Consider the following 26,470-nt stretch of genomic DNA (forward strand, 5'->3'; position numbering starts at 1 on the left):
GTGGTTGATGTAAACCACTGAGGTGATATTGTTCGTCTGGAACCAAATAAACCTGAAGTCTCTCAGATGAGGCCACGCCTCCAGATCGTTGTAGATTGCTCGAAGCTCCAGAATGTTTCTCGGAAGAAGGGACTCTAAGTGAGACCACTTCCCCTGTGCCATCCTGGCACCCCAAACAGCTCCCCATGCTGCTAGACTCGCTGGTGGTAACAATCTCCCAGGACGGTCTCAGGAAGGATGTCCCCATGGACAGGTGATCCGTGCGGATCCACCAGGAGAGGGAAAGCTTGAGTCCACGCATTCATGTATATCCAAAGTAATGTCTAAGAGGAAAAGAACCTCCTAGACAAAAGAAAGGTTGCACTTTTTAGCACTTTTGTCTCCCTATAATAAAAATGTTACTTATTCCAGAAGGTAACTACTTGTACAGGATTAAAACATAACTTTTATTGATAACATATGTTAAAAATCACATTGTGAAGTTAAAATCACGAAGAGGACACAAAATTATGATATAGAGATCAAATAATTGAGTTAGTCCAAGTATTACTAGACTGTTGTGACCATATATTGTGTAAAGGGCGTTAACACATACTTACAGGGCACCTGTAATAAATAAGGTATCATCAATTGGATGAGGATGAAACTAGAGAGATACCTCACTTGTGTATCAGATGTTTATTAAGGAGGCCAATTTTCCCACAGAGGTTAACTAGAAGTTATTCAAATGTATATTTTAACAATGACCTGATGTTTACTAGTTTACACAGAGCCTCTCTCAATAATATACACTCATCACTTACAAGGATGAACTGTCACGGGATATATATGTGCATAGGTGCTTGTGGAAGGCTCATATCACAAGGTTAATTTAATTTAGGGCTTCTGCACTATTGGACGTTCTAAAGTTCCTCAGTCACTTTGGAGTGATGGTATCTTAACAAGGGGAAATGTAAAACATTCACTTGTTATATAATTAGATGCTCATAAATTGGTGCGGTCAATACCACTTATATGTCATGAGTGATATTCATAGAATGGGACAAATTGTCTTGGGATGTGTCTCCTACTATACAGAAATAATAAAGAGTGATAATATCACCATCTATATATTTAATTTAAGTGTTTATTTCAGTCAAATTATAATCCCCTATGGAGTGTACTGGGACTTCAGGATTTGCTGGATTTAATTAGTAAGTTATGGTCACACTAGCATCCGTAATAAATATACTGACTTTAATATATTGCGTATCCTGCTGGAATAATAGTTTTGACTGAGGGGTGAGCTGAATAGTGTCTTTGTATGAGGACCAAGTTACATGGCAAAGATATTTTACACTGTATATACTGTATACCGCGCTCTCCTCAGGTTCAAAGTATTACAGATTTATAATGGATGGTGGTGTGATTTCACTTTAATACAATCCCTGGAACACTTAATAGCTTTATTCAGTGCACTGCTGACATAATAGTGGGACTCATAATAGATGAGCTAAATCATGAAGTGTATAAATATATATGGTAAACTAGTTACGTATAACTGATATTGTGAATCATATATATATATTTATGTATATACAAAACGTACCCCCCGGGGGTTACACTCTAATATAGTTTTAAAGTATGGATAATGCCAGGCTATTAGTGTTTTAAACAGCAGATACTATCTGTAAGCAGCTATTTATACCGCTACTAGTCCTTGTTATTAGTTAGATCCTAGTGATATATATGTTTACATGCTAATCACATAATTAATGCTGAACCTCGATATGCATGTTTACACAGCGTACCCCTTTTCCCCGCGGTTGTGTAATACTCATTCCAAATATTAGATCTGCTATTTGGAATAGAAGTAAGTGCTGATATTTATCCACTGCCTATACTGTTTATAGGGTCCTGGTACCATTTAAATTTAAAAGCTAACCACACAATCACTGTTAAATCTCAATGTGTATATTTTTGCACCACATTCCCCTACCTTAGAGATATTATATTACTTAACCCGACTATTGGGTTTACTATTGGGATGAGGGTGAACGCTACAGTTTGTGCAATACACTACTAGTAAGTTAACATGTGGATAAGCTTTATGATAAGTAACACCTTAAATTCACAGTTAATTCAAAGTGGTCACAACAGTTCTATATACATTTTTTTCCTCGGGGGGGGGGGGGTAGTCAACATGCCCTACTTTCTTTAACTTTTTAAGCTCAGCGTAGAGGAAAAAAATGTATATAGAACTGTTTTTAACAGGAGCTGTTAATATGAATCGGGATGGTGTTGCAAAGGGAAGCTCCCCCTGCATCTCCGGACTCTAATGTTCACCCAGGCCCTCAAGTTGAGAAGCTTAAAGGGCTACTTAAACTCCTGTCCCATAGCAAAGGGTAGAACCCCTCATAAGAGACCTCCGATATTCTGTCACCTCTCTGCCACTCCTGTGACGAAAGGCAAAGAATGACTGGGGGATGAGGGGAGTGGGGGAGGTATTTAAGCCTTTGGCTGGGGTGTCTTTGCCTCCTCCTGGTGGCCAGGTTCTTAATTCCCACTAGTAATGAATGAAGCCGTGGACTCTCCTCCCCTTTCGATGGAAATATATATATATATACACAAATATATATATATATACAGTATATATATATATATATATATATATATATATATATAATGTGTATGTTTGTGTGTCCATATCTGCCATATGTTGCTTACATATTTTATATACTATTTTCTCCTCCTTATGTGCAATAAGAGGCTATACTGGCATGGAATAATATATACAAAACAACTTCCAGAAAAGGAATAAGGTTTATTACCGCAGGCATGTCCATATGGAGCTAAACTATTATCCCTGGGAATATTAATGTAGAACATATGCCATTTCATTTGCACCTTTTACTGCGCCAACATAAATATTGGTATGTGTAGGAATTTCTGAGGTTTCCTCAGTGTGGCTTTCATTTTAAGGACAATTGATTCCATTAATTAGATTTTACACTAATTCTAATGACCAGTAGTGCGGTAAAATATTTTTATTTTTTATTTTTCCGGCGTTACGGATTTCAGTTATCAGGGTCATTGTTTGGTCTGTTAGGTTTCCGAACCAACCCCGATAGTGTAAGATTCTGATAACCTAATCAGCAAACACATTTAAACAGGGTTTGAAAATTCCACTAGTTCAGTACATGTTCCAAAAATATGTAGATAATAGAAAGATAAAATAGTGGTTAGGCTAAAGAGTTTGTTTGTTCTTTTTCCCATATGGTATATCTCAGTGATATCCTAGCAAATTACACAACAGACTGCGATACCCCAACCCCAACCTGGTTTTATTTCTATTGATTCAAAGTTGGAAATTTTTTTAATTTTTTGGGACTTTTTTAAACACCTTTCCTTGTTTCCACAAAAAGCCCAAAATGTCCTGTTACGCAGAAGTGTGGTGCGATTTGTCATATATTGTGGCTAAATAATGAGATACATTCACACACAAGGGTGCTAGTTTTGTTGATCTTGTGATGCAAACATGGCTGGCTAGTGGAGACTGTACTAGGAGTGCCCCTTTAAGGGACATGATTTTCCTAAACTGACTTAAAGGGACAGTGAAGTCCAAAATAAACTTTCATGATTCAGTTAGGGCATGTAATTTTAAACAACTTTCCAGTTTACTTTTATCATGAATATTGCTTTGTTCTCTTGGTATTCTTAGTTGAAAGCTAAACCTAGGTAGGCTCATATGCTAATTTCTTAGACCTTGAAGGCCACCTCTTATCTAAATGCATTTTGACAGTTTTTCACCACTAGAGGGCGTTAGGTCACGTGTGCCACATAGATAACATTGAGCTCACGCACGTGGAGTTACCTAGGAGTCAGCACTGATTGGCTAATATGCAAGTCTGTCAAAAGAACTGAAATAAGGGGGCAGTTTGAAGAGGCTTAGATATAAGGTAATTACAGAGGTAAAAAGTGTATTATAACCATGTTGGTTATGCAAAACTGGGGAATGTGGAATAAAGGGATTATCTATCTTTTTAAACAACAAAAATTCTGGTGCCGACTGTCTCTTTAATTGATTAAAAAAATAGAGAAAAAAATCACAGCAATAGACGCTAAATAAATGCCTGTTTTGTCAAGTTTTCTGCCTAAAAAAATAAAGATTCCCATCTGTGAGAAAAACTATAAAAACGATATATTTGTTTTTCAGGAGACATTTAGCTTTTAATTAGGTTACATGTCATGTACAGAAAGTATTATTACAAATATGTTATAAATATACACAAAGAGCTGAATCGAATAGAATTCACTGTATCTGAGATGAGATGGTAGCTTTTAAATTGCAATTTAATTATTGTAGTAAATATATTCTTTGAATAAAAAAATTAAAATAATTAAAACATAAAAAACATAATTTATGTAAGAACTTACCTGATAAATTCATTTCTTTCATATTAGCAAGAGTCCATGAGCTAGTGACGTATGGGATATACATTCCTACCAGGAGGGGCAAAGTTTCCCAAACCTTAAAATGCCTATAAATACACCCCTCACCACACCCACAATTCAGTTTAACGAATAGCCAAGAAGTGGGGTGATAAGAAAAAAGTGCGAAAGCATATAAAATAAGGAATTGGAATAATTGTGCTTTATACAAAAAAATCAAAACCACCACAAAAAAGGGCGGGCCTCATGGACTCTTGCTAATATGAAAGAAATGAATTTATCAGGTAAGTTCTTACATAAATTATGTTTTCTTTCATGTAATTAGCAAGAGTCCATGAGCTAGTGACGTATGGGATAATGACTACCCCAGATGTGGATCTTACCACACAAGAGTCACTAGAGAGGGAGGGATAAAATAAAGACAGCCAATTCCTGCTGAAAATAATCCACACCCAAAATAAAGTTTAATGAAAAACATAAGCAGAAGATTCAAACTGAAACCGCTGCCTGAAGTACTTTTCTACCAAAAACTGCTTCAGAAGAAGAAAATACATAAAAATGGTAGAATTTGGTAAAAGTATGCAAAGAGGACCAAGTTGCCGCTTTGCAAATCTGATCAACCGAAGCTTCATTCCTAAACGCCCAGGAAGTAGAAACTGACCTAGTAGAATGAGCTGTAATCCTCTGAGGCGGAGTTTTACCCGACTCAACATAGGCAAGATGAATTAAAGATTTCAACCAAGATGCCAAAGAAATGGCAGAAGTTTTCTGGCCTTTCTAGAACCGGAAAAGATAACAAATAAACTAGAAGTCTTTCGGAAAGGCTTAGTAGCTTCAACATAATATTTCAAAGCTCTAACAACATCCAAAGAATGCAACGATTTCTCCTTAGAATTCTTAGGATTAGGACATAATGAAGGAACCACAATGTCTCTACTAATGTTGTTGGAATTCACAACTTAGGTAAAAAATTGAAAAAGAAGTTCGCAACACCGCCTTATCCTGATGAAAAATCAGAAAAGGAGACTCACAAGAAAGAGCAGATAATTCAGAAACTCTTCTGGCAGAAGAGATGGCCAAAAGGAACAAAACTTTCCAAGAAAGTAATTTAATGTCCAATGAATGCATAGGTTCAAAAGGAGGAGCTTGAAGAGCCCCCAGAACCAAATTCAAACTCCAAGGAGGAGAAATTGACTTAATGACAGGCTTTATACGAACCAAAGCTTGTACAAAACAATGAATATCAGGAAGAATAGCAATCTTTCTGTGAAAAAGAACAGAAAGAGCAGAGATTTGTCCTTTCAAGGAACTTGCGGACAAACCCTTATCTAAACCATCCTGAAGAAACTGTAATATTCTCGGTATTCTAAAAGAATGCCAAGAAAAATGATGAGAAAGACACCAAGAAATATAAGTCTTCCAGACTCTAATATATCTCTCTGGATACAGATTTACGAGCCTGTAACATAGTATTAATCACAGAGTCAGAGAAACCTCTTTAACCAAGAATCAAGCGTTCAAACTCCATACCTTTAAATTTAAGGATTTCAGATCCTGATGGAAAAAAGGACCTTGAGACAGAAGGTCTGGTCTTAACGGAAGAGTCCACGGTTGGCAAGAGGCCATCCGGACAAGATCTGCATACCAAAACCTGTGAGGCCATGCCGGAGCTACCAGCGGAACGAGCATTCCTTCAGAATCTTGGAGATTACTCTTGGAAGAAGAACTAGAGGCGGAAAGATATAGGCAGGATGATACTTCCAAGGAAGTGATAATGCATCCACTGCCTCCGCCTGAGGATCCCGGGATCTGGACAGATACCTGGGAAGTTTCTTGTTTAGATGAGAAGCCATCAGATCTATTTCTGGGAGTTCCCACATTTGAACAATCTGAGGAAATACCTCTGGGTGAAGACCATTCGCCCAGGTGCAACGTTTGGCGACTGAGATAATCCGCTTTCCAATTGTCCATACCTGGGATATGAACCGCAGAGATTAGACAGGAGCTGGATTCCGCCCAAACCAAAATTCGAGATACTTCTTTCATAGCCAGAGGACTGTGAGTCCCTCCTTGATGATTGATGTATGCCACAGTTGTGACATTGTCTATATGAAAACAAATGAACAACTCTCTCTTCAGAAAAGGCCAAGACTGAAGAGCTCTGAAATTGCACCTCCTGAGATTCCCAACCCCTTGTGCCGTCAGATACCCCCACACAGCTCCCCAACCTGTAAGACTTGCATCTGTTGAGATTATAGTCCAGGTCGGAAGAACAAAGAAGCCCCCTGAACTAAACGATGGTGATCTGTCCACCATGTCAGAGAGTGTCGTATAATCAGTTTAAAGATATTAATTGAGATATCTTTGAGTAATCCCTGCACCAATGGTTCAGCATACAGAGCTGAAGAGGTCGCATGTGAAAACGAGCAAAGGAGATCGCATCTGATGCGGCAGTCCTAAGACCTAAAATTTCCATGCATAAGGCTACCAAAGGGAATGATTGTGACTGAAGGTTTTGACAAGCTGAAATCAATGTTAAACTTCTCTTGTCTGACAAGGACAGAGTCATAGACACTGAATCTTTTCTAGAAACCTAAAAAGGTTACCCTTGTCTGAGGAATCAATGAACTGATTGGTAAATTGATCCTCCAACCATGAACTTGAAGAAACAACACAAGTCGATTCGTATGAGATTCTTCGAAAATGAGAAGACTGAGCAAGTACCCAGATATCGTCCAATAAGGAAATACCAAAACCCTGTTCTCTGATTACAGAAAGAAGGGCACCGAGAACCTTTGAAAAAAATTCTTGGAACTGAGGCTAGGCCAAACGGTAGAGCCACAAAACTGGTAATGCTTGTCTAAAAAGAGAATCTCAGACACTAAAAGTGATCTGGATGAATCGGAATATGCAGATACACATCCTGTAAATCTATTGTAGACATATAATGCCCTTGCTAAACAAAAGGCAGGACAGTCCTACAGAAACTGAATGTTGGTATCCTTACATAACGATTCAATATTGATAGATCCCGAACTGGTCTGAAGGAATTGACCTTCTTTGGTACAATGAAGAGATAAAATAAAAACCCCAGCCCCTGTTCCAGAACTGGAACTGGAATAATTACTCCAGCCAACTCTAGATCTGAAACACATTTCAGAAATGCTGAGCCTTTGCTGTGTTAACTGGGACACGGGAAAGAAAAAAATCTCTTAGCAGGAGGCCTTAACTGAAGCCAATTCTGTACCTTTCTGAAACAATGTTCTGAAACCAGAAATTGAGAACGGAATTGATCAAAATTTCTTTGAAGAAAACGTAATCTGCCCCATACCAGCTGAGCTGGAATAAGGTCCGCACCTTCATGGGTACTTAGGAGCTGGCTATAGGTTTTCTATAAGGCTTGGATATATTCCAAACTGGAAATAGTTTCCAAACTGATACCGCTCCTGAGGATGAAGGATCAGGTTTTTGTTCCTTATTGTGAGGAAAGGAACGAAAATGATTATTAGACCTAAATTTACCTTAGATTTTTTATCCTTTGGTAAAAAAGTTCCCTTCCTTCCAGAAACAGTTGAAATAATAATTTATTACCCTGGAAAGAAAAGGAAAGCAAAGTTGACTTAGAAGACATATCAGCATTCCAAGTTTAATCCATAAAGCTTTCTTCTGTTATGTGTGATCAGTCCACGGGTCATCATTACTTCTGGGATATAACTCCTCCCCAACAGGAAATGCAAGAGGATTCACCCAGCAGAGCCGCACATAGCTCCTCCCCTCTACGTCAGTCCCAGTCATTCTCTTGCACCCAACGACTAGATAGGATGTGTGAGAGGACTATGGTGATTATACTTAGTTTTTATGACTTCAATCAAAAGTTTGTTATTTTACAATAGCACCGGAGCGTGTTATTACTTCTCTGGCAGAGTTTGAGGAAGAATCTACCAGAGTTTTTTACTATGATTTTAACCGGAGTAGTTAAGATCATATTGCTGTTCTCGGCCATCTGAGGGAGGTAAAAGCTTCAGATCAGGGGACAGCGGGCAGATGAATCTGCATTGAGGTATGTAGCAGTTTTTATTTTCTGAATGGAATTGATGAGAAAATCCTGCCATACCGTTATAATGACATGTATGTATACACTTCAGTATTCTGGGGATGGTATTTCACCGGAACTACTCTGTTAAAAGTCACTAATCCTTTTAATAGGTATTTATCATGTTAAACGTTTTTGCTGGAATGTAGAATCGTTTACATTTCTGAGGTACTGAGTGAATAAATATTTGGGCATTATTTTCCACTTGGCAGTTGTTTGGTTTTAATTGTGACAGTTTCGTTTCTCTTCACTGCTGTGTGTGAGGGGGAGGGGCCGTTTTTGGCGCTCTTTGCTACGCATCAAAAAATTCCAGTCAGTTACTCTTATATTTCCTGCATGATCCGGTTCATCTCTGACAGATCTCAGGGGTCTTCAAACTTCTTTGGAGGGAGGTAGATTCTCTCAGCAGAGCTGTGAGAATTTTATATTGACTGTGAATAAAAACGTTGCTCTGTAATTTTTATGTCAAATTTAATTATTGTTATTTTTCTAATGGGAACAAACCTTTGCTAAAAGTTGTGTTGTTTTAAAGTTTGATGCTATAACTGTTTTTCAGTTCATTATTTCAACTGTCATTTAATCGTTTAGTACCTCTTTGAGGCACAGTACGTTTTTGCTAAAAAAGATTATAACCAAGTTGCAAGTTTATTGCTAGTGTGTTAAACATGTCTGACTCAGAGGAAGATATCTGTGTCATTTGTTCCAATGCCAAGGTGGAGCCCAATAGAAATTTATGTACTAACTGTATTGATGCTACTTTAAATAAAAGTCAATCTGTACAATTTGAACAAATTTCACCAAACAGCGAGGGGAGAGTTATGCCGACTAACTCGCCTCACGCGGCAGTACCTGCATCTCCCGCCCGGGAGGTGCGTGATATTATGGCGCCTAGTACATCTGGGCGGCCATTACAGATAACATTACAAGATATGGCTACTGTTATGACTGAAGTTTTGTCTAAATTACCAGAACTAAGAGGCAAGCGTGATCACTCTGGGGTGAGAACAGAGTGCGCTGATAATACTAGGGCCATGTCTGATACTGCGTCACAGCTTGCAGAGCATGAGGACGGAGAGCTTCATTCTGTAGGTGACGGTTCTGATCCAAACAGATTGGATTCAGATATTTCAAATTTTAAATTTAAATTGGAGAACCTCCGTGTATTACTAGGGGAGGTCTTAGCAGCTCTCAATGATTGTAACACCGTTGCAATACCAGAGAAACTGTGTAGGTTGGATAAATACTTTGCGGTACCGGCGAGTACTGACGTTTTTCCTATACCTAAGAGACTAACTGAAATTGTTACTAAGGAGTGGGATAGACCCGGTGTGCCGTTCTCACCCCCTCCAATATTTAGAAAGATGTTTCCAATAGACACCACCACTCGGGACTTATGGCAAACGGTCCCTAAGGTGGAGGGAGCAGTTTCTACTTTAGCTAAGCGTACCACTATCCCGGTGGAGGATAGCTGTGCTTTTTCAGATCCAATGGATAAAAAATTAGAGGGTTACCTTAAGAAAATGTTTGTTCAACAAGGTTTTATATTGCAACCCCTTGCATGTATCGCGCCGATTACGGCTGCGGCAGCATTTTGGATTGAGTCTCTGAAAGAGAACCTTAGTTCATCTACGCTAGACGACATTACGGACAGGCTTAGAGTCCTTAAACTAGCTAATTCATTCATTTCGGAGGCCGTAGTACATTTAACCAAACTTACGGCTAAGAACTCAGGATTCGCCATACAGGCACGTAGGGCGCTGTGGCTAAAATCCTGGTCAGCTGATGTTACTTCTAAGTCCAAATTACTTAATATACCTTTCAAGGGGCAGTCTTTATTTGGGCCCGGTTTGAAAGAAATTATCGCTGACATTACAGGAGGTAAGGGCCACGCCCTACCTCAAGACAAAGCCAAAGCTAAGGCTAGACAGTCTAATTTTCGTCCCTTTCGGAATTTCAAAACAGGAGCAGCATCAACCTCCACTGCACCAAAACAGGAGGGAGCTGTTGCTCGTTACAGGCAAGGCTGGAAGCCTAACCAGTCCTGGAACAAGAGCAAGCAGGCCAGGAAACCTGCTGCTGCCCCAAAGACAGCATGAACCGAGAGCCCCCGATCCGGGACCGGATCTAGTGGGGGGCAGACTTTCTCTCTTCGCCCAGGCCTGGGCAAGAGATGTTCAGGATCCCTGGGCGCTAGAGATCATATCTCAGGGATACCTTCTAGACTTCAAATTATCTCCCCCAAGAGGGAGATTTCATCTGTCAAGGTTGTCAACAAACCAGATAAAGAAAGAAGCGTTTCTACGCTGTGTACAAGATCTGTTATTAATGGGAGTGATCCATCCGGTTCCGCGGTCGGAACAAGGACAAGGGTTCTACTCAAACCTGTTTGTGGTTCCCAAAAAAGAGGGAACTTTCAGGCCAATCTTAGATTTAAAGATTCTAAACAAATTCCTAAGAGTTCCATCGTTCAAAATGGAAACTATTCGGACAATCTTACCCATGATCCAAAAGGGTCAGTACATGACCACAGTGGATTTAAAAGATGCTTACCTTCACATACCGATTCACAAAGATCATCACCGGTATCTAAGGTTTGCCTTCTTAGACAGGCACTACCAGTTTGTAGCTCTTCCATTCGGATTGGCTACGGCTCCAAGAATCTTCACAAAGGTTCTGGGTGCCCTTCTGGCGGTACTAAGACCGCAAGGGATTTCGGTAGCTCCGTACCTAGACGACATTCTAATACAAGCTTCAAGCTTTCAAACTGCCAAGTCTCATACAGAGTTAGTTCTGGCATTTCTAAGGTCGCATGGATGGAAAGTGAACGAAAAGAAGAGTTCTCTTTTTCCTCTCACAAGAGTTCCATTCTTGGGGACTCTTATAGATTCTGTAGAAATGAAGATTTACCTGACAGAAGACAGGTTAACAAAGCTTCAAAATGCATGCCGTGTCCTTCATTCCATTCAACACCCGTCAGTAGCTCAATGCATGGAGGTGATCGGCTTAATGGTAGCGGCAATGGACATAGTACCTTTTGCACGCCTACACCTCAGACCGCTGCAATTGTGCATGCTAAGTCAGTGGAATGGGGATTACTCAGATTTGTCCCCTACTCTGAATCTGAATCAAGAGACCAGAAATTCTCTTCTATGGTGGCTTTATCGGCCACACCTGTCCAGGGGGATGCCATTCAGCAGGCCAGACTGGACAATTGTAACAACAGACGCCAGCCTACTAGGTTGGGGCGCTGTCTGGAATTCTCTGAAGGCTCAGGGACTATGGAATCAGGAGGAGAGTCTCCTTCCAATAAACATCCTGGAATTGAGAGCAGTTCTCAATGCCCTTCTGGCTTGGCCCCAATTAACAACTCGGGGGTTCATCAGGTTTCAGTCGGACAACATCACGACTGTAGCTTACATCAACCATCAGGGAGGGACAAGAAGCTCCCTAGCAATGATGGAAGTATCAAAGATAATTTGCTGGGCAGAGTCTCACTCTTGCCACCTGTCAGCAATCCACATCCCGGGAGTGGAAAACTGGGAGGCGGATTTCTTGAGTCGCCAGACTTTTCATCCGGGGGAGTGGGAACTTCATCCGGAGGTCTTTGCCCAAATACTTCGACGTTGGGGCAAACCAGAGATAGATCTCATGGCGTCTCGCCAGAACGCCAAACTTCCTCTCTACGGGTCCAGATCCAGGGATCCGGGAGCGGTTCTGATAGATGCTTTGACAGCACCTTGGAACTTCGGGATGGCTTATGTGTTTCCACCCTTCCCGCTGCTTCCTCGATTGATTGCCAAAATCAAACAGGAGAGAGCATCAGTGATTCTAATAGCGCCTGCATGGCCACGCAGGACTTGGTATGCAGATCTAGTGGACATGTCATCCTGTCCGCCTTGGTCTCTACCTCTAAGACAGGACCTTCTGATACAGGGTCCATTCAAACATCAAAATCTAACTTCTCTGAAGCTGACTGCTTGGAAATTGAACGCTTGATTTTATCAAAACGTGGTTTTTCTGAGTCGGTTATTGATACCCTGATACAGGCTAGGAAGCCTGTTACCAGAAGGATTTACCATAAAATATGGCGTAAATACCTATACTGGTGCGAATCCAAAGGTTACTCCTGGAGTAAGGTTAGGATCGCTAGGATATTGTCCTTTCTACAAGAAGGTTTAGAAAAGGGTTTATCAGCTAGTTCATTAAAGGGACAGATTTCAGCTCTGTCCATCTTGTTACACAGGCGTCTGTCAGAAAATCCAGACGTCCAGGCCTTTTGTCAGGCTTTAGCTAGGATCAAGCCTGTGTTTAAAGCTGTTGCTCCGCCATGGAGTTTAAACTTAGTTCTTAACGTTTTACAGGGTGTTCCGTTTGAACCCCTTCATTCCATTGATATAAAATTGTTATCTTGGAAAGTTCTGTTTTTAATGGCTATTTCCTCGGCTCGAAGAGTCTCTGAGTTATCAGCCTTACATTGTGATTCTCCTTATCTGATTTTTCACTCAGACAAGGTAGTTCTGCGTACTAAACCTGGGTTCTTACCTAAGGTAGTCACTAACAGGAATATCAATCAAGAGATTGTTGTTCCATCCTTGTGTCCAAATCCTTCTTCAAAGAAGGAACGTCTTCTACACAATCTGGATGTAGTTCGTGCCCTCAAGTTCTACTTGCAGGCAACTAAAGATTTTCGCCAAACTTCTTCCCTGTTTGTCGTTTATTCTGGACAGAGGAGAGGTCAAAAAGCTTCTGCTACCTCTCTCTCTTTTTGGCTTCGTAGCATAATACGTTTAGCCTATGAGACTGCTGGACAGCAGCCTCCTGAAAGAATTACAGCTCACTCCACTAGAGCTGTGGCTTCCACTTGGGCCTTTAAGAATGAGGCCTCTGTTGAACAGATTTGCAAGGCTGCAACTTGGTCTTCGCTTCATACTTTTTCCAAATTTTACAAATTTGACACTTTTGCTTCTTCGGAGGCTATTTTTGGGAGAAAGGTTCTTCAGGCAGTGGTTCCTTCTGTATAATGAGCCTGCCTATCCCTCCCGTCATCCGTGTACTTTTGCTTTGGTATTGGTATCCCAGAAGTAATGATGACCCGTGGACTGATCACACATAACAGAAGAAAACATAATTTATGCTTACCTGATAAATTCCTTTCTTCTGTTGTGTGATCAGTCCACGGCCCGCCCTGTTTTAAGGCAGGTAAATATCTTTTAAATTATACTCCAGTCACCACTTCACCCTTGGTTACTCCTTTCTCGTTGATTCTTGGTCGAATGACTGGGACTGACGTAGAGGGGAGGAGCTATGTGCGGCTCTGCTGGGTGAATCCTCTTGCATTTCCTGTTGGGGAGGAGTTATATCCCAGAAGTAATGATGACCCGTGGACTGATCACACAACAGAAGAAAGGAATTTATCAGGTAAGCATAAATTATGTTTTTCTAGCTAAAATAGATAGAGACATATACCTGACATCAACTCTAATGATATCAAAAGATGGTATCACCAATAAAAGTATTAGCATGTTATAGAATAATAATAATGCTATAAAATTATGATCTGTTACTTGTTGCGCTAAAGCTTCTAACCAAAAAGTTGAAGCTGCAGCAACATCCGCTAAAAATATAGCAGGTCTAAGAAGATTACCTGAACATAAGTAAGCTTTTCTTAGAAAGGATTCAATTTTCCTATCTAAAGGATCCTTAAATGAATTACTATCTGCCGTAGGAATAGTAGCACATTTAGCAGGAGTAGAGACAGCCCCATAACCTTAGGGATTTTGTCCCAAAAAAACTCTAAACTGTCAGATGGCACAGGATATAATTGCTTAAACGTTTAGAAGGAGTAAAAGAATTACCCAAATTATTCCATTCCCTGGAAATTACTTCAGAAATAGCATCAGGGAGAATCAGATTAAACACTTCTGGAATAACTACAGGAGATTTAAAAACCTTATTTAAACGTTTAGATTTAGTATCAAGAGGACCAGAATCCTCTATTTCTAATGCAATTAATACTTCTTTAAATAAAGAACGAATAAATTCCATCTTGAACAAATACAAAGATTTATCAGCATCAACCTCTGAGACAGAAACCTCTGAACCAGAAGAACCATTATCAGTATCAGAATGATGATGTTCATTTAAAAATTCATCTGAAAAAAGAGAAGTTTTAAAAGTCTTTTATGTAAACTAGAAGGAGAAATAACAGACATAGCCTTCTTAATGGATTTAAAAAATAAAATCTCTTATGTTTATCAGGAACACTCTGAAAATTAGATGTTGACGGAACAGCAACAGGTAATGTAACAGTACTAAAGGAAATTTTATCTGCATTAATAAGTTTGTCATGACATGCAATACAAACAACAGCTGGAGAAACAGATACCAAAAATTATAGCAGATACACTTAGCTTGGTAGCTCCAGCACTAGACAGCGATTTTCCTGTAGTATCTTTTGACTCAGATGCAACGTGAGACATCTTGCAATATGTAAGAGAAAAAACAACATATAAAGCAAAATTGATCAAATTCCTTAAATGACAGTTTCAGGAATGGGAAAAAAATGCCAAAGAACAAGCTTCTAGCAACCAGAAGCAATGAAAAAATAAGACTTAAATAATGTGGAGACAAAAGTGACGCCCTTATTTTTTAGCGCCAAATAAGACGCCCACATTATTTGGCGCCTAAATGCTTTAGGCGCCAAAAATGACGCCACATCCGGAACGCCGACATTTTTGGCGCAAAATAACGTCAAAAAATGACGCAACTTCCGGCGACACGTATGACGCCGGAAACGGAAAACAATTTTTTGCGCCAAAAAAGTCCGCGCCAAGAATGACGCAATAAAATGAAGCATTTTCAGCCCCCGCGAGCCTAACAGCCCACAGGAAAAAAAGAGTCAAATTTTTGAAGGTAAGAAAAAATGATTCATTCAAATGCATTATCCCAAATATGAAACTGACTGTCTGAAAAATAAGGAATGTTGAACATTCTGAGTCAAGGCAAATAAATGTTTGAATACATATATTTAGAACTTTATAAACAAAGTGCCCAACCATAGCTTAGAGTATCACAGAAAATAAGATTTACTTACCCCAGGACACTCATCTACATGTTTGTAGAAAGCCAAACCAGTACTGAAACGAGAATCAGCAGAGGTAATGGTATATATAAGAGTATATCGTCGATCTGAAAAGGGAGGTAAGAGATGAATCTCTACGACCGATAACAGAGAACCTATGAAATAGACCCCGTAGAAGGAGATCACTGCATTCAAATAGGCAATACTCTCCTCACATCCCTCTGACATTCACTGCACGCTGAGAGGAAAACCGGGCTCCAACTTGCTGCGGAGCGCATATCAACGTAGAATCTAGCACAAACTTACTTCACCACCTCCATCGGAGGCAAAGTTTGTAAAACTGAATTGTGGGTGTGGTGAGGGGTGTATTTATAGGCATTTTAAGGTTTGGGAAACTTTGCCCCTCCTGGTAGGAATGTATATCCCATACGTCACTAGCTCATGGACTCTTGCTAATTACATGAAAGAAAGTACATTTGATGTATTTTGTACTTTTCTTTAATTGATATATATATATATATATATATATATATATATATATATATATATATATATATATATATATATATATATATATATATATATATATATACACACATACATATACCCACATACATACATACATATACACAAACACATACATATACATATATACACACACATACATATACCCACATACATATACACAAACACATACATATACACAAACACATACATATACACAAACACATACATATACACAAACACATACATATACACACCCACATACATATACACAAACACATACATATACACAAACACATACATATACACAAACACATACATATACACAAACACATACATATACACACCCACATACATATACACAAACACATACATATACACACCCACATACATATACACAAACACATACATATACACAAACACATACATATACACAAACACCAACAAAGAATATTCACTATTTAACTTTGCTGTCATTTTTATTGTTTTACTAAAAATGTTTACATTATCAAATATCCCAGCATGAAAAGCTCCCACAACGTCATACGAAGACACACACATGACATTAAAAATGAACGTCCCATTTGTAAAGGGAAATATATACCAACCAAATATGCAACAACTAATACACCTTTGCATCTAATAGAGACTCCATAATCCCAGGAGCACATAAAGGTATCTGTATTTGATATCGCTGAACATGAAAAAAGGGTAACCTATGAGTCAAATATATACTGCAAATATTTCATATGCACATTTAGTACATTTATGCACTATTCATTTTAATGAAGCAATATAATTACATAATAGGAGGAGCACGTTAAGATTCACACACCATATTCTTTTAGCATTTCACTAGTCTTCGGGATAATCTCTTGGGGGTTGAGTGGAGGAGCAGAGTCCCTACTTGCCATCCCTTACTTGATCAGAATCCTTGGGGTGTAAGATGTAATCAGCTCCCATTGGGGTCTATTGGAACGGGGCTTGTTCCATTCATGTACCCCAATATTTAATCAACTTCCCTGGGTGCCAAGTGAGTTTAACTAGGGTGTAAATTGTCAATGTAATTAAAGTCCATGAGGATCAAGATGGGAGCATATAGTGCTTCCATGTTCTTGTATTAATATTATTGTGTGGTCCTCAGTTTATGCATAGTCATCACATGTACTCAGTGCATCTAATGCAATCTCTGAAGTCTAGGGTGGGACTAATGCTCCCTTCATATTCCACCTTTGTTTGTGAGACCCCCTTAATCTAGTGGGGTCACGTGACCACATGACCCTTTATAATATTCCTTTGAATCTAATGGGATACCTTGAGCTTGGTTGATCTCCCCACCCTCCCTTATAAACAAATGATCTACCCAGCATCTGTTCCCAGGGATTTATTGTACTACACCCCTGACATATGATGAGGTACTTTTATAACTTCCTATTTAGCCAATGATTTTAATTTGATATTACACACAACAGTCAACTTGTTAGTCAACCAAATTCTAGGCCAAAGGATCAAAACATTTATTTTGCAGCAGATCCCAGTCCTACCCTATTCATTTCTAGCCAATGAGAATAAAGGAAATGCATTGTCTTCAATAAAATAAAGAGGCAAAGCCTCTACTGAAAATGGAAGAAGTACGCAGGAATTATTTCTTGCTTCTATGGGCTTGTGCACATCACCTGATAAGTGACGTCTTCATATCAATTCCATTAAGTCAGAGTTACAACAGGTTCTTCAAACCATGGGGATCGAATTTAAAGGGATATAAAACCCCACAGTTTTCTTTCATGATTTAGATAGAGCATATCATTTTAAACAACTTTCCAATTTACTTCCATTGTCAACTTTGTTTCAATCTCTTGGTATCGTTTGTTGAAGAAGCAGTATTGCAGTATGGGGTGGTAGCTAAACACATCTGGCGAGAAAGTGACAAGAGGCAAATATGTGCAGCCACCAATCAGCAACTATCTCCTAGTAATGCATTGCTGCTCCAGAGCCTACCTATGTATGCTTTTCAACAAAGGAGACCAAGAGAAAAAAGACAATTAGATCACAGAAGTAAAACTGTTTGGAATTGCATGCGCTATTTAAATCATAAAAGTTTAATTTTGACTTAACTGTCCCTTTCTCTCATATCACCCATGGGTACTTTCAACTACATGTTGCAAACATAGTACATCATGAACCACGTGCATTTCATCATCCAGTCATTAAGGGAAGCTCGGGATATAAAGATGCTACCCAGGTGGAGATTATATTGTAAATGTGACGCTGCATTCCAGTAACTGTCCTGTATATTAGGCATTAAAATGACAGATTTAAGAAGGACTGATTAGTCGTTCCATGGGTGGGGGGGGGGGATACAGTAATGGTCCCTTACCACTGTAGCCTATATATAGAAAAGCAGGTTATCCTCTATATTAGTAACATTCACATGCCAGACAGAACTAGTTGCAATACTAGTGTGCGTGTGAGTGTATGTATATATATTTTATTTTTTTCACATACTGTATATATATATATATTATTTTTTTCACATACTGTATATATATTTTATTTTTTTCACATACTGTATATATATATATTATTTTTTTCACATACTGTATATATATTTTATTTTTTTCACATACTGTATATATATATTATTTTTTTCACATACTGTATATATATTTTATTTTTTTCACATACTGTATATATATATTATTTTTTTCACATACTGTATATATATATAATTTTTTCACATACTGTATATATATATATATTATTTTTTCACATACTGTATATATATATTATTTTTTTCACATACTGTATATATATATATTATTTTTTTCACATACTGTATATATATTTTATTTTTTTCACATACTGTATATATATATTATTTTTTTCACATACTGTATATATATTTTATTTTTTTCACATACTGTATATATATATTATTTTTTTCACATACTGTATATATATATATATATTATTTTTTCACATACTGTATATATATATATTATTTTTTTCACATACTGTATATATATATATATTATTTTTTCACATACTGTATATATATATTATTTTTTCACATACTGTATATATATTTTATTTTTTTCACATACTGTATATATATTTTATTTTTTTCACATACTGTATATATATATTATTTTTTCACATACTGTATATATATATATATAAAAAAAAATTTTCACATACTGTATATATATTTTATTTTTTTCACATACTGTATATATATTTTATTTTTTCACATACTGTATATATATATTATTTTTTTCACATACTGTATATATATATTATTTTTTTCACATACTGTATATATATATTTTATTTTTTTCACATACTGTATGTATATTTTGGCGGGTTCTTCTTGATAAAGGCAAAACTTTGCCTTTATTTGTTGCTCCTTAGTGCTATGTTTCTGCCTTTCTGCCATGCAGTGCAGCAGCCAGACTCTGCAAACTACACCCCCCTCACCCTGCACAGACAACTGCCCTGTGCATGAGAAGAAACACACCAGTAAGTAAGAAAGCTATCAGTGTAGAGCTGTTCTGAAGTATAATGTGAGCGTATTAATGACAGGAACTGCAGGGCAATGGATCTGATCTGTGTTTTGAGCATATTGTTGGCAGGGATTGGCAGAGAGACTATAAAGCCAATGGGTGTAAACTGAGATTTGATGTAGGCGTATAAATGACAGGGGCTGAAGGGTAATGGTGTTTGACCTGCGCATATAGCTAATGGAGGTTCAGATCCAGGGGCTGCAAAACCATAACAAATGATCTCAAGTCTAATGTAATATAAGTGACAGAGTATAAGGGCAATGGGACTGACCCTAGCTCTGAATATGGGTGACAGCAGCTGTAGAAAAATGTGGTCTAATCTTACTTCTGATTTGATGTCAGGGGTTGCAGTCAAACTGAAGCATGTGTGCAATCTGAGTTATTAAATAAGTAAATAGTAAACAGATAATAAAGGGCCATATGGTTTGATCTGTGCTATGATGTAGGGATGCAAGACAATAGGGTCTGCTCGGAAGTCTAAAGTGGGCAAACGGCTTATGGGGCTTTGGAGCCATGGGTCTGATCTGAAGGTGCTGACAGGGGCCACAAGTTCATGGTGCCCTATGAAGCCATGGAATTTGCTGTAATGTCTGATGTTGTGATATGGCTGATGTGGCTACAAGGTTAACAGTCTAATCTGAGGTCTGATATTGCAAGCAGGGGATTCTGGTTCCATTGAGTTTGAGCTGAGGTTTGAAGTAGACTTATGGCTGCTGGGTTACAAGCCCAGGTGTCTGTTTGCAGATGATGCAAAAATTTGTATTAGAGTGGATGTTCCAGGGGGGAATAGACAAAATGAGAAGTGATATACAACATTTGGACAAATGACTGGGATCTAAAATTTTACACAGCAAAGTGTAAGGTTATGCATTTAGTGAAGAAAGATTCAAACGTTAATTACAGACTCAAAACTTTACTGACTTACAAATGAGGAACGGGACTTGGGGATTATAATTTCAGATGATTTCAAATGTAATAAACAATGTAGTATTGCAGCGTGTAGGGTTAGTAGAATGCTTGGCTGTATTGGTAGATGTATTTGCAGCAGAATTAGTAAAGTTCTTCTGCCACTGTACAGATCATTAGTTAGGCCTCATCTTGAGTATTGTGTGTAGTTCTGGAGGCCATATCCTCAGAAGGATATTAACAAACTTGAATATGTGCAAAGGAGGGCTACCAAAATAGTGCATGGTCTAAAAAATAAAACAGGAGAGGCTCAATTACCTAAATATGTATAGCTTAGAGGAGAGAAGGGAAAGAGGTGAGTATTTTACATAAAAAGGAAAATTCAAGAACAAGGGGTCATGATCTCAAGCTGAAGGGTAGTAGATTCAGGAGTAATTTGAGGAAGCTTCTTTACAGAAAGAGTGATTGATTCATGGAATAAACTTCCACAAGGTGGTAATGACAAACACTGTGGGAAACTTTAAAGGGACAGTCAACACTAAAATTGTTACTGTTTAAAAATATAGATAATGCCTTTACTACCCTTTCCCCAGTTTTGAAAAACCAACATTGCTATATTAATATACTTTATAACATTTAAACCTCCAAATTTCTGCCTGTTTCTAAGCCACTACTGACAGCCTCTTAATCACATGCTTTTTTATTTGCTTTTCACAACAGGAGACTGCTAGTTCATGTGGGTCATATAGATAACCTTGTGCTCACACCCGTGGGTTCTGCACAACAGAGCACTAATTGGCTAAAATGCAAGTCAATAGATAATAAATAAAAAGTCAAGTGATCAGGGGACTGTCAGAAGATGCTGAGATACAAGGTAATCAGAGAGGTAAAAAGTGCCTGGGACAAGCATAAGGCTATCCTTTGAACTAGATAAGTTTATACATTTAGGAAATGTCGGGCAGACTTGCTGGGTCTATGGCTCCAATCTGCCGTCAATATCTATGTCCCTATGACCTGAGATCTGCTATGGTCATGAAGCTGACAGGGGTTGCAGGGCTGTGATCTGAGTGATGATGTCAGCATGTGGCTGGCATGGCCTGCAGGGCTTTTGGGTCTCCATTAAGGTCTAATCATAACCACAAATGCCACTATCCCTCCACTGGTCACCTGCTTGTCATCAAACATTGTTACAAAGGACAGATGGAAACTCTTCTGGCACTGTGCTAGGGTATGGAATAACTATACTGTCATTAGTTATACAATAACAAATATAAACATGGCAGAATTCTAAGCAGCAAGCCACACACTTTGTACATATATTGAAAGCAGTACAGATTTCCTGAATGTCCTGCACCCTATGGGATGGTCCTGTTTCACAAACCAGCATTTCATAAGCCCTGCACACAAATGTGCAACCACTAAGCCCTGCCCCAGACTATCTGGCTCCACCCACCATAAGACAGAAAGAGCAGACAACAAAATATAACGAGAATAACCTCTTAGCGCAACAAATGCATGAGATACCCTGGTTCCGATTTAATCAAAGTGATTAAAACTCCACTGCAGGTGGGTAAAGCCGAGCAAGGGCTGCAGGGTGCTGTAAGTTCCATCTTTAGCACAGATTCCAGCAGCTTTGCACCAATGATAAAATGTTTAACTCGCTTTAGGGTATTTGTGTCAGCACTCCCTGGAAGATGTGGAATTGTCTCTTTTTCAGAGGAGATCTCAGCCAATACCATTAATTTGTCAGACTAATGAGTTGAGATTTCTTTTAGGATAAAGGTTCATGTTTCATTGTTCACAGTACTATGTACCATGTCACATACATTCATTTACTGTCTGCAAATACCCTTTAGACTGAAATAGAACTAATATTTTAAATGATTCATTTTAAATACATACTGAAGTTTACATCCATTTTAATAAAAATCTACCCATGGGGCCGATTTATCAATGCCTGGTGGACATGATACGCTGTAACGTATCATGTCCGCCAGACATCGCTGAATGCGGACAGCATACGCTGTCGGCATTCAGCATTGCACAAGCAGTTCTAGGGAACTGCTTGTGCAATGCCGCCCCCTGCAGATTGACGGTCAATCTAGCAGAGGGTGTCAATCAACTCGATCATACACGATCGGGCGGATTGCTGTACGACGCCTCAGAGGCGGCGTATGAGTTAAGGAACAACTTAACTCCTGTTTCTGGCTAACCTGAAAAATACTGTGACTCTGTTTATGGTAATATTGCATTGCCTTATACTTCCTGTTTCCTGTTCCTACCTCTGACCTGGATGTAGTGCTTTAGTTCAATATGATTCCTCACACTAACAGCTTGTAGAGTCTTTATTTCTATACATGAAACAGAAGGCTCGCATGGAAACAGGGGGAATTAGCCCAATTCGGGCCATCATAAATCAGCCCCATGGTGTCTACTCATTCAAATGCTATATACACCTCTGTATAAACTTCAACACAAGATTACACTCTGTATTTTATTTTATTCTTTTCAATAGAATTTCTATAGTCCGCAAACTTATTTTACTCATCTGTCCTTAAAAAAGGTAATAGATTAAACTCTGAACTTGTGAAATGTATACTAATATTCAAACAGCTTACAAATACATTGTACTATACATTGTTCTAGCATTTCTATGAAGGATCATTAGTACCAATAAACCAATGATCATTTAGCAAGAAGTATCTATCAGCCAATGAGCTTTAACAGGAAGTACTCAATGGATTTAAAAACAACACAACATTTTTTTCGTATGGATGACAGAACATTTTGAGTGTCTTTTATGTATAAAACAAATAGCTAAACAGATCAAATTTAAGGTAAAAAATTACCAAAAATCATGATGCATATTCGTAAAGTTTGGGAGAAAGCAAATGCTGAAGATGGAAGCCACAAGCCAAATTCAGCAATTTTGGGAGTCAGATTTATTCTTGCGAAAGTGCAACACATGAAAATCTATGCAAATCCAGATCTTAGTGTGCTGCACTTTCACAAAAATAAATCCAGCTCCGAAAATTGCAGAATTTAGCTTGCAGCTTCCATCTTCGGCATTCGCTTACTCCTGAACTTCACTATCGCACACGTCTAACATGATATAAAACATTAAAGGAAAAAGAGATGCACACATTGGCTAAATGGTATTTACATTTCTACCTGTAGAACAGGAACCAGAAAGCAACCAAATATCATTTTTGGTACCTTAAACTAAAATACAAACATAATTTAGGGGAACAGTGATAGCCTTACACACTGCTAATTTATCAGATGCCTGAGTTTCCCACCTCTGGCCTAACTGTAAAATAACATGCGTAACGCAAGGAAATATTGTCATACAGACTGAATGAAAAATATCCATCATAGCCACACGCCAGGAAGAATCGGTAATGTGCCAAGAGGTAGAAAACCAGGGCACAGCTTGTGAATCTCTTTCATTATGTCAACTACAATTAAAGAATATGGTTAAACAAATGACAGCACTTCGCAACTTCTCCTTTTTAACGGTTCTCTGGAGCAGATATCGGTGCGCTATTTGTGCACATCATTGGATTGAGATTAAGTTATTTTTTATTTTGTGTTTAACCCTTGCAAGAGGGTTAAATATTTAGTCATAATACCTCACCAGGTTAGACAACAGCTGGTGAGCAAGTACGAATCAGGTATACATGCGTATAACCCAGTCTTTGGCCATATCTGAAGCACTCCAGGATTGCAACTATGAGAATATGTTTAACACTTTTAAAGAATTAACACATAAACAAAAATGGAAATTTGTTTAAAAATAAAATATTAAAATAGATCATTTTTATTTCTGTACTAGAATATCTCTAATACTTTTTCAGATACCACATACTCTTAAACACTTACGGACCATTAAAAATTATTTATAAAGTCATGGTGCTGTCTATCCATAAACTGCAATAAAATCCTCAGTATGGTTCAGATAATCATTGTTGACCTGATATTATGTATCAGTAGAACCCTCTGTTCTCACCTTTGTTAAGCCTGCTGCTTATTCTGGGGTAAATCTCTAGTATTAATATTTATCAAGGAGAGGACATGACATAATTGCATAAACCAGGAACTGTGACATAAAATGCACAAACAGTTTAAAACTTTACAATTTTCAAACCATCTTTTTATAGATAAAAAGGGATAGTCTATCTGAACCATGAAAGTTTAATTTTGACTAAAGCATGCAATATAGAGCATCTTTCTCTTTTACTCCTATTATCAATTTGTCTTCGTTCTCTTGGTATCTTTATTTGAAAAAGCAAGGATGTAAGTTTAGGAGCCAGCCCATTTTTGGTTCAGCACTGGGGTAGCGCTTTTTGATTGGTGTCTAAATGTAGCCATTAATCAGCAAGCACTACCCAGGTGCTGAACCAAAAAAGGTCCGGCTCCTAAGCTTACATTCTTGCTTTTTCAAATAAAGATACCAAGACAATTAATACAATTTGATAATAGGAGTAAATTAGAAAGTTGCTTAAAATTGCCTGCTCTGTCTGACTCATGAAAGTTTAATTTTGACTAGACTATCCATTTAATGATTTAAAATAATAATTTTTATTTTACTTACACTAATTTCTCAGTGTCGTTTAATAAAAAAGGGCTAGAATCACATATACAAATCTCTCCATACCCTACCACTTCAGCAGAGGGCTATTTAGAAGTAATCTACACCAAAAGATCAACTCACCTTGGAATTCTTGCCCCCACTACGACCAGACTGAGATGAGCCACTTCTTTGCACACCAGGTTCTGGTGTCGGAGGAGACTTGTCCGATGAGTGGTCAGAGCTTTTTTCCACCATGCTTTCTCCCTCGCTTTGCTGTGGGGCTGGAGATCCAGAACGCTTACGTAGGATTGGGGAACAAGCCGGTGAGCTTCGGTTGGAATTACTTGCCGTGCTGAAGGGGAAAAAATGTAGAAATCCAAGATAGAAAACAAAAAAATAAAAATAAAATACTTATTAATTTAACTTGCAAATAAACCATTGCTGAAAAATAAATTAAATGTAAAAAAATATATACACACATGCTAAGCAACAGCCAAACAGACAGGACATACAATCAGATAGTGTTCTAATAAAAATATGAAAGAAAAATATGTGATTTTCAGAAGTTCATGGGGTAGATGATATTAGATTTCATAAATAAATAAGTAAAGACCCTGAATCCTTACTATGGATAGTTAAGGAGGGTAGAAATGAGAAAGACATGCATAAAACTGAAACCAAATGCAAGTAGAGAAATGAAACAAGTAAGAAAAAGCAAAAAATATAAATAAACATAAAAAAAATCTCAAACATGAAGCAGAGAGCGCTGAAGAGGAAGAGTACACACATCTGTGAAATATTTTTGAAAATGAAAAAAAAAATGTAAATGACAGCTAGCGTTAAAGACACTATTACTAAGTCCCAAGTCACTACAAATCCTGAAATTCCACTGATTTCTTGTGTGTCTAATGAGCCAGCAAATAATTATATGTAGCAAAGCAATTCAGATTAAATAGTATTAATTCAATTATTTACATTTATAATATAATTCAGGCACAAGTTAGAGTATTTAAAGGGGACATGAAACCCCAAATTTTTCTTTTTGCAGTTTAGTTATATTCTCAATTTAGCTTCATTCTTTGGTATTCTTTCTTGAAGAAGCAGTAATGCACTACTGGGAGTTTGTCCAATGACAAGAGGAAAATATTTGCAGCCACCAATCACCAGCTAGCTCCTGAGCCTACCTATGTATGTTTTTCAACAAAGGATACAAAAAGAATAAATCAAATTGGTTAATAGAAATAATTGGAAAGTTGTTTAAAATTGTATGTTCTATCTGAATCAAGAAAGAAAGAAAAAAAGGGTATTGTGTCCCTTAA

General features: G+C 38.0%; 1 protein-coding gene across 1 annotated transcript in view; it reads right to left on the reverse strand.

Annotated features, from left to right (window-relative positions):
* Positions 1 to 26,470, reverse strand: part of GRAMD1B (GRAM domain containing 1B) — a 602,742-nt gene that overhangs the window by 267,888 nt on the left and 308,384 nt on the right. The window contains exon 2 of the mRNA XM_053691526.1: positions 25,293 to 25,503. Coding sequence (XP_053547501.1) covers positions 25,293 to 25,503 — 211 coding nt within the window. The remainder of the gene's footprint in view (positions 1 to 25,292; positions 25,504 to 26,470) is intronic.

Source organism: Bombina bombina, chromosome 8, assembly GCF_027579735.1.
Source record: "Bombina bombina isolate aBomBom1 chromosome 8, aBomBom1.pri, whole genome shotgun sequence".
Classification (NCBI taxonomy): Eukaryota; Metazoa; Chordata; class Amphibia; order Anura; family Bombinatoridae; genus Bombina; species Bombina bombina.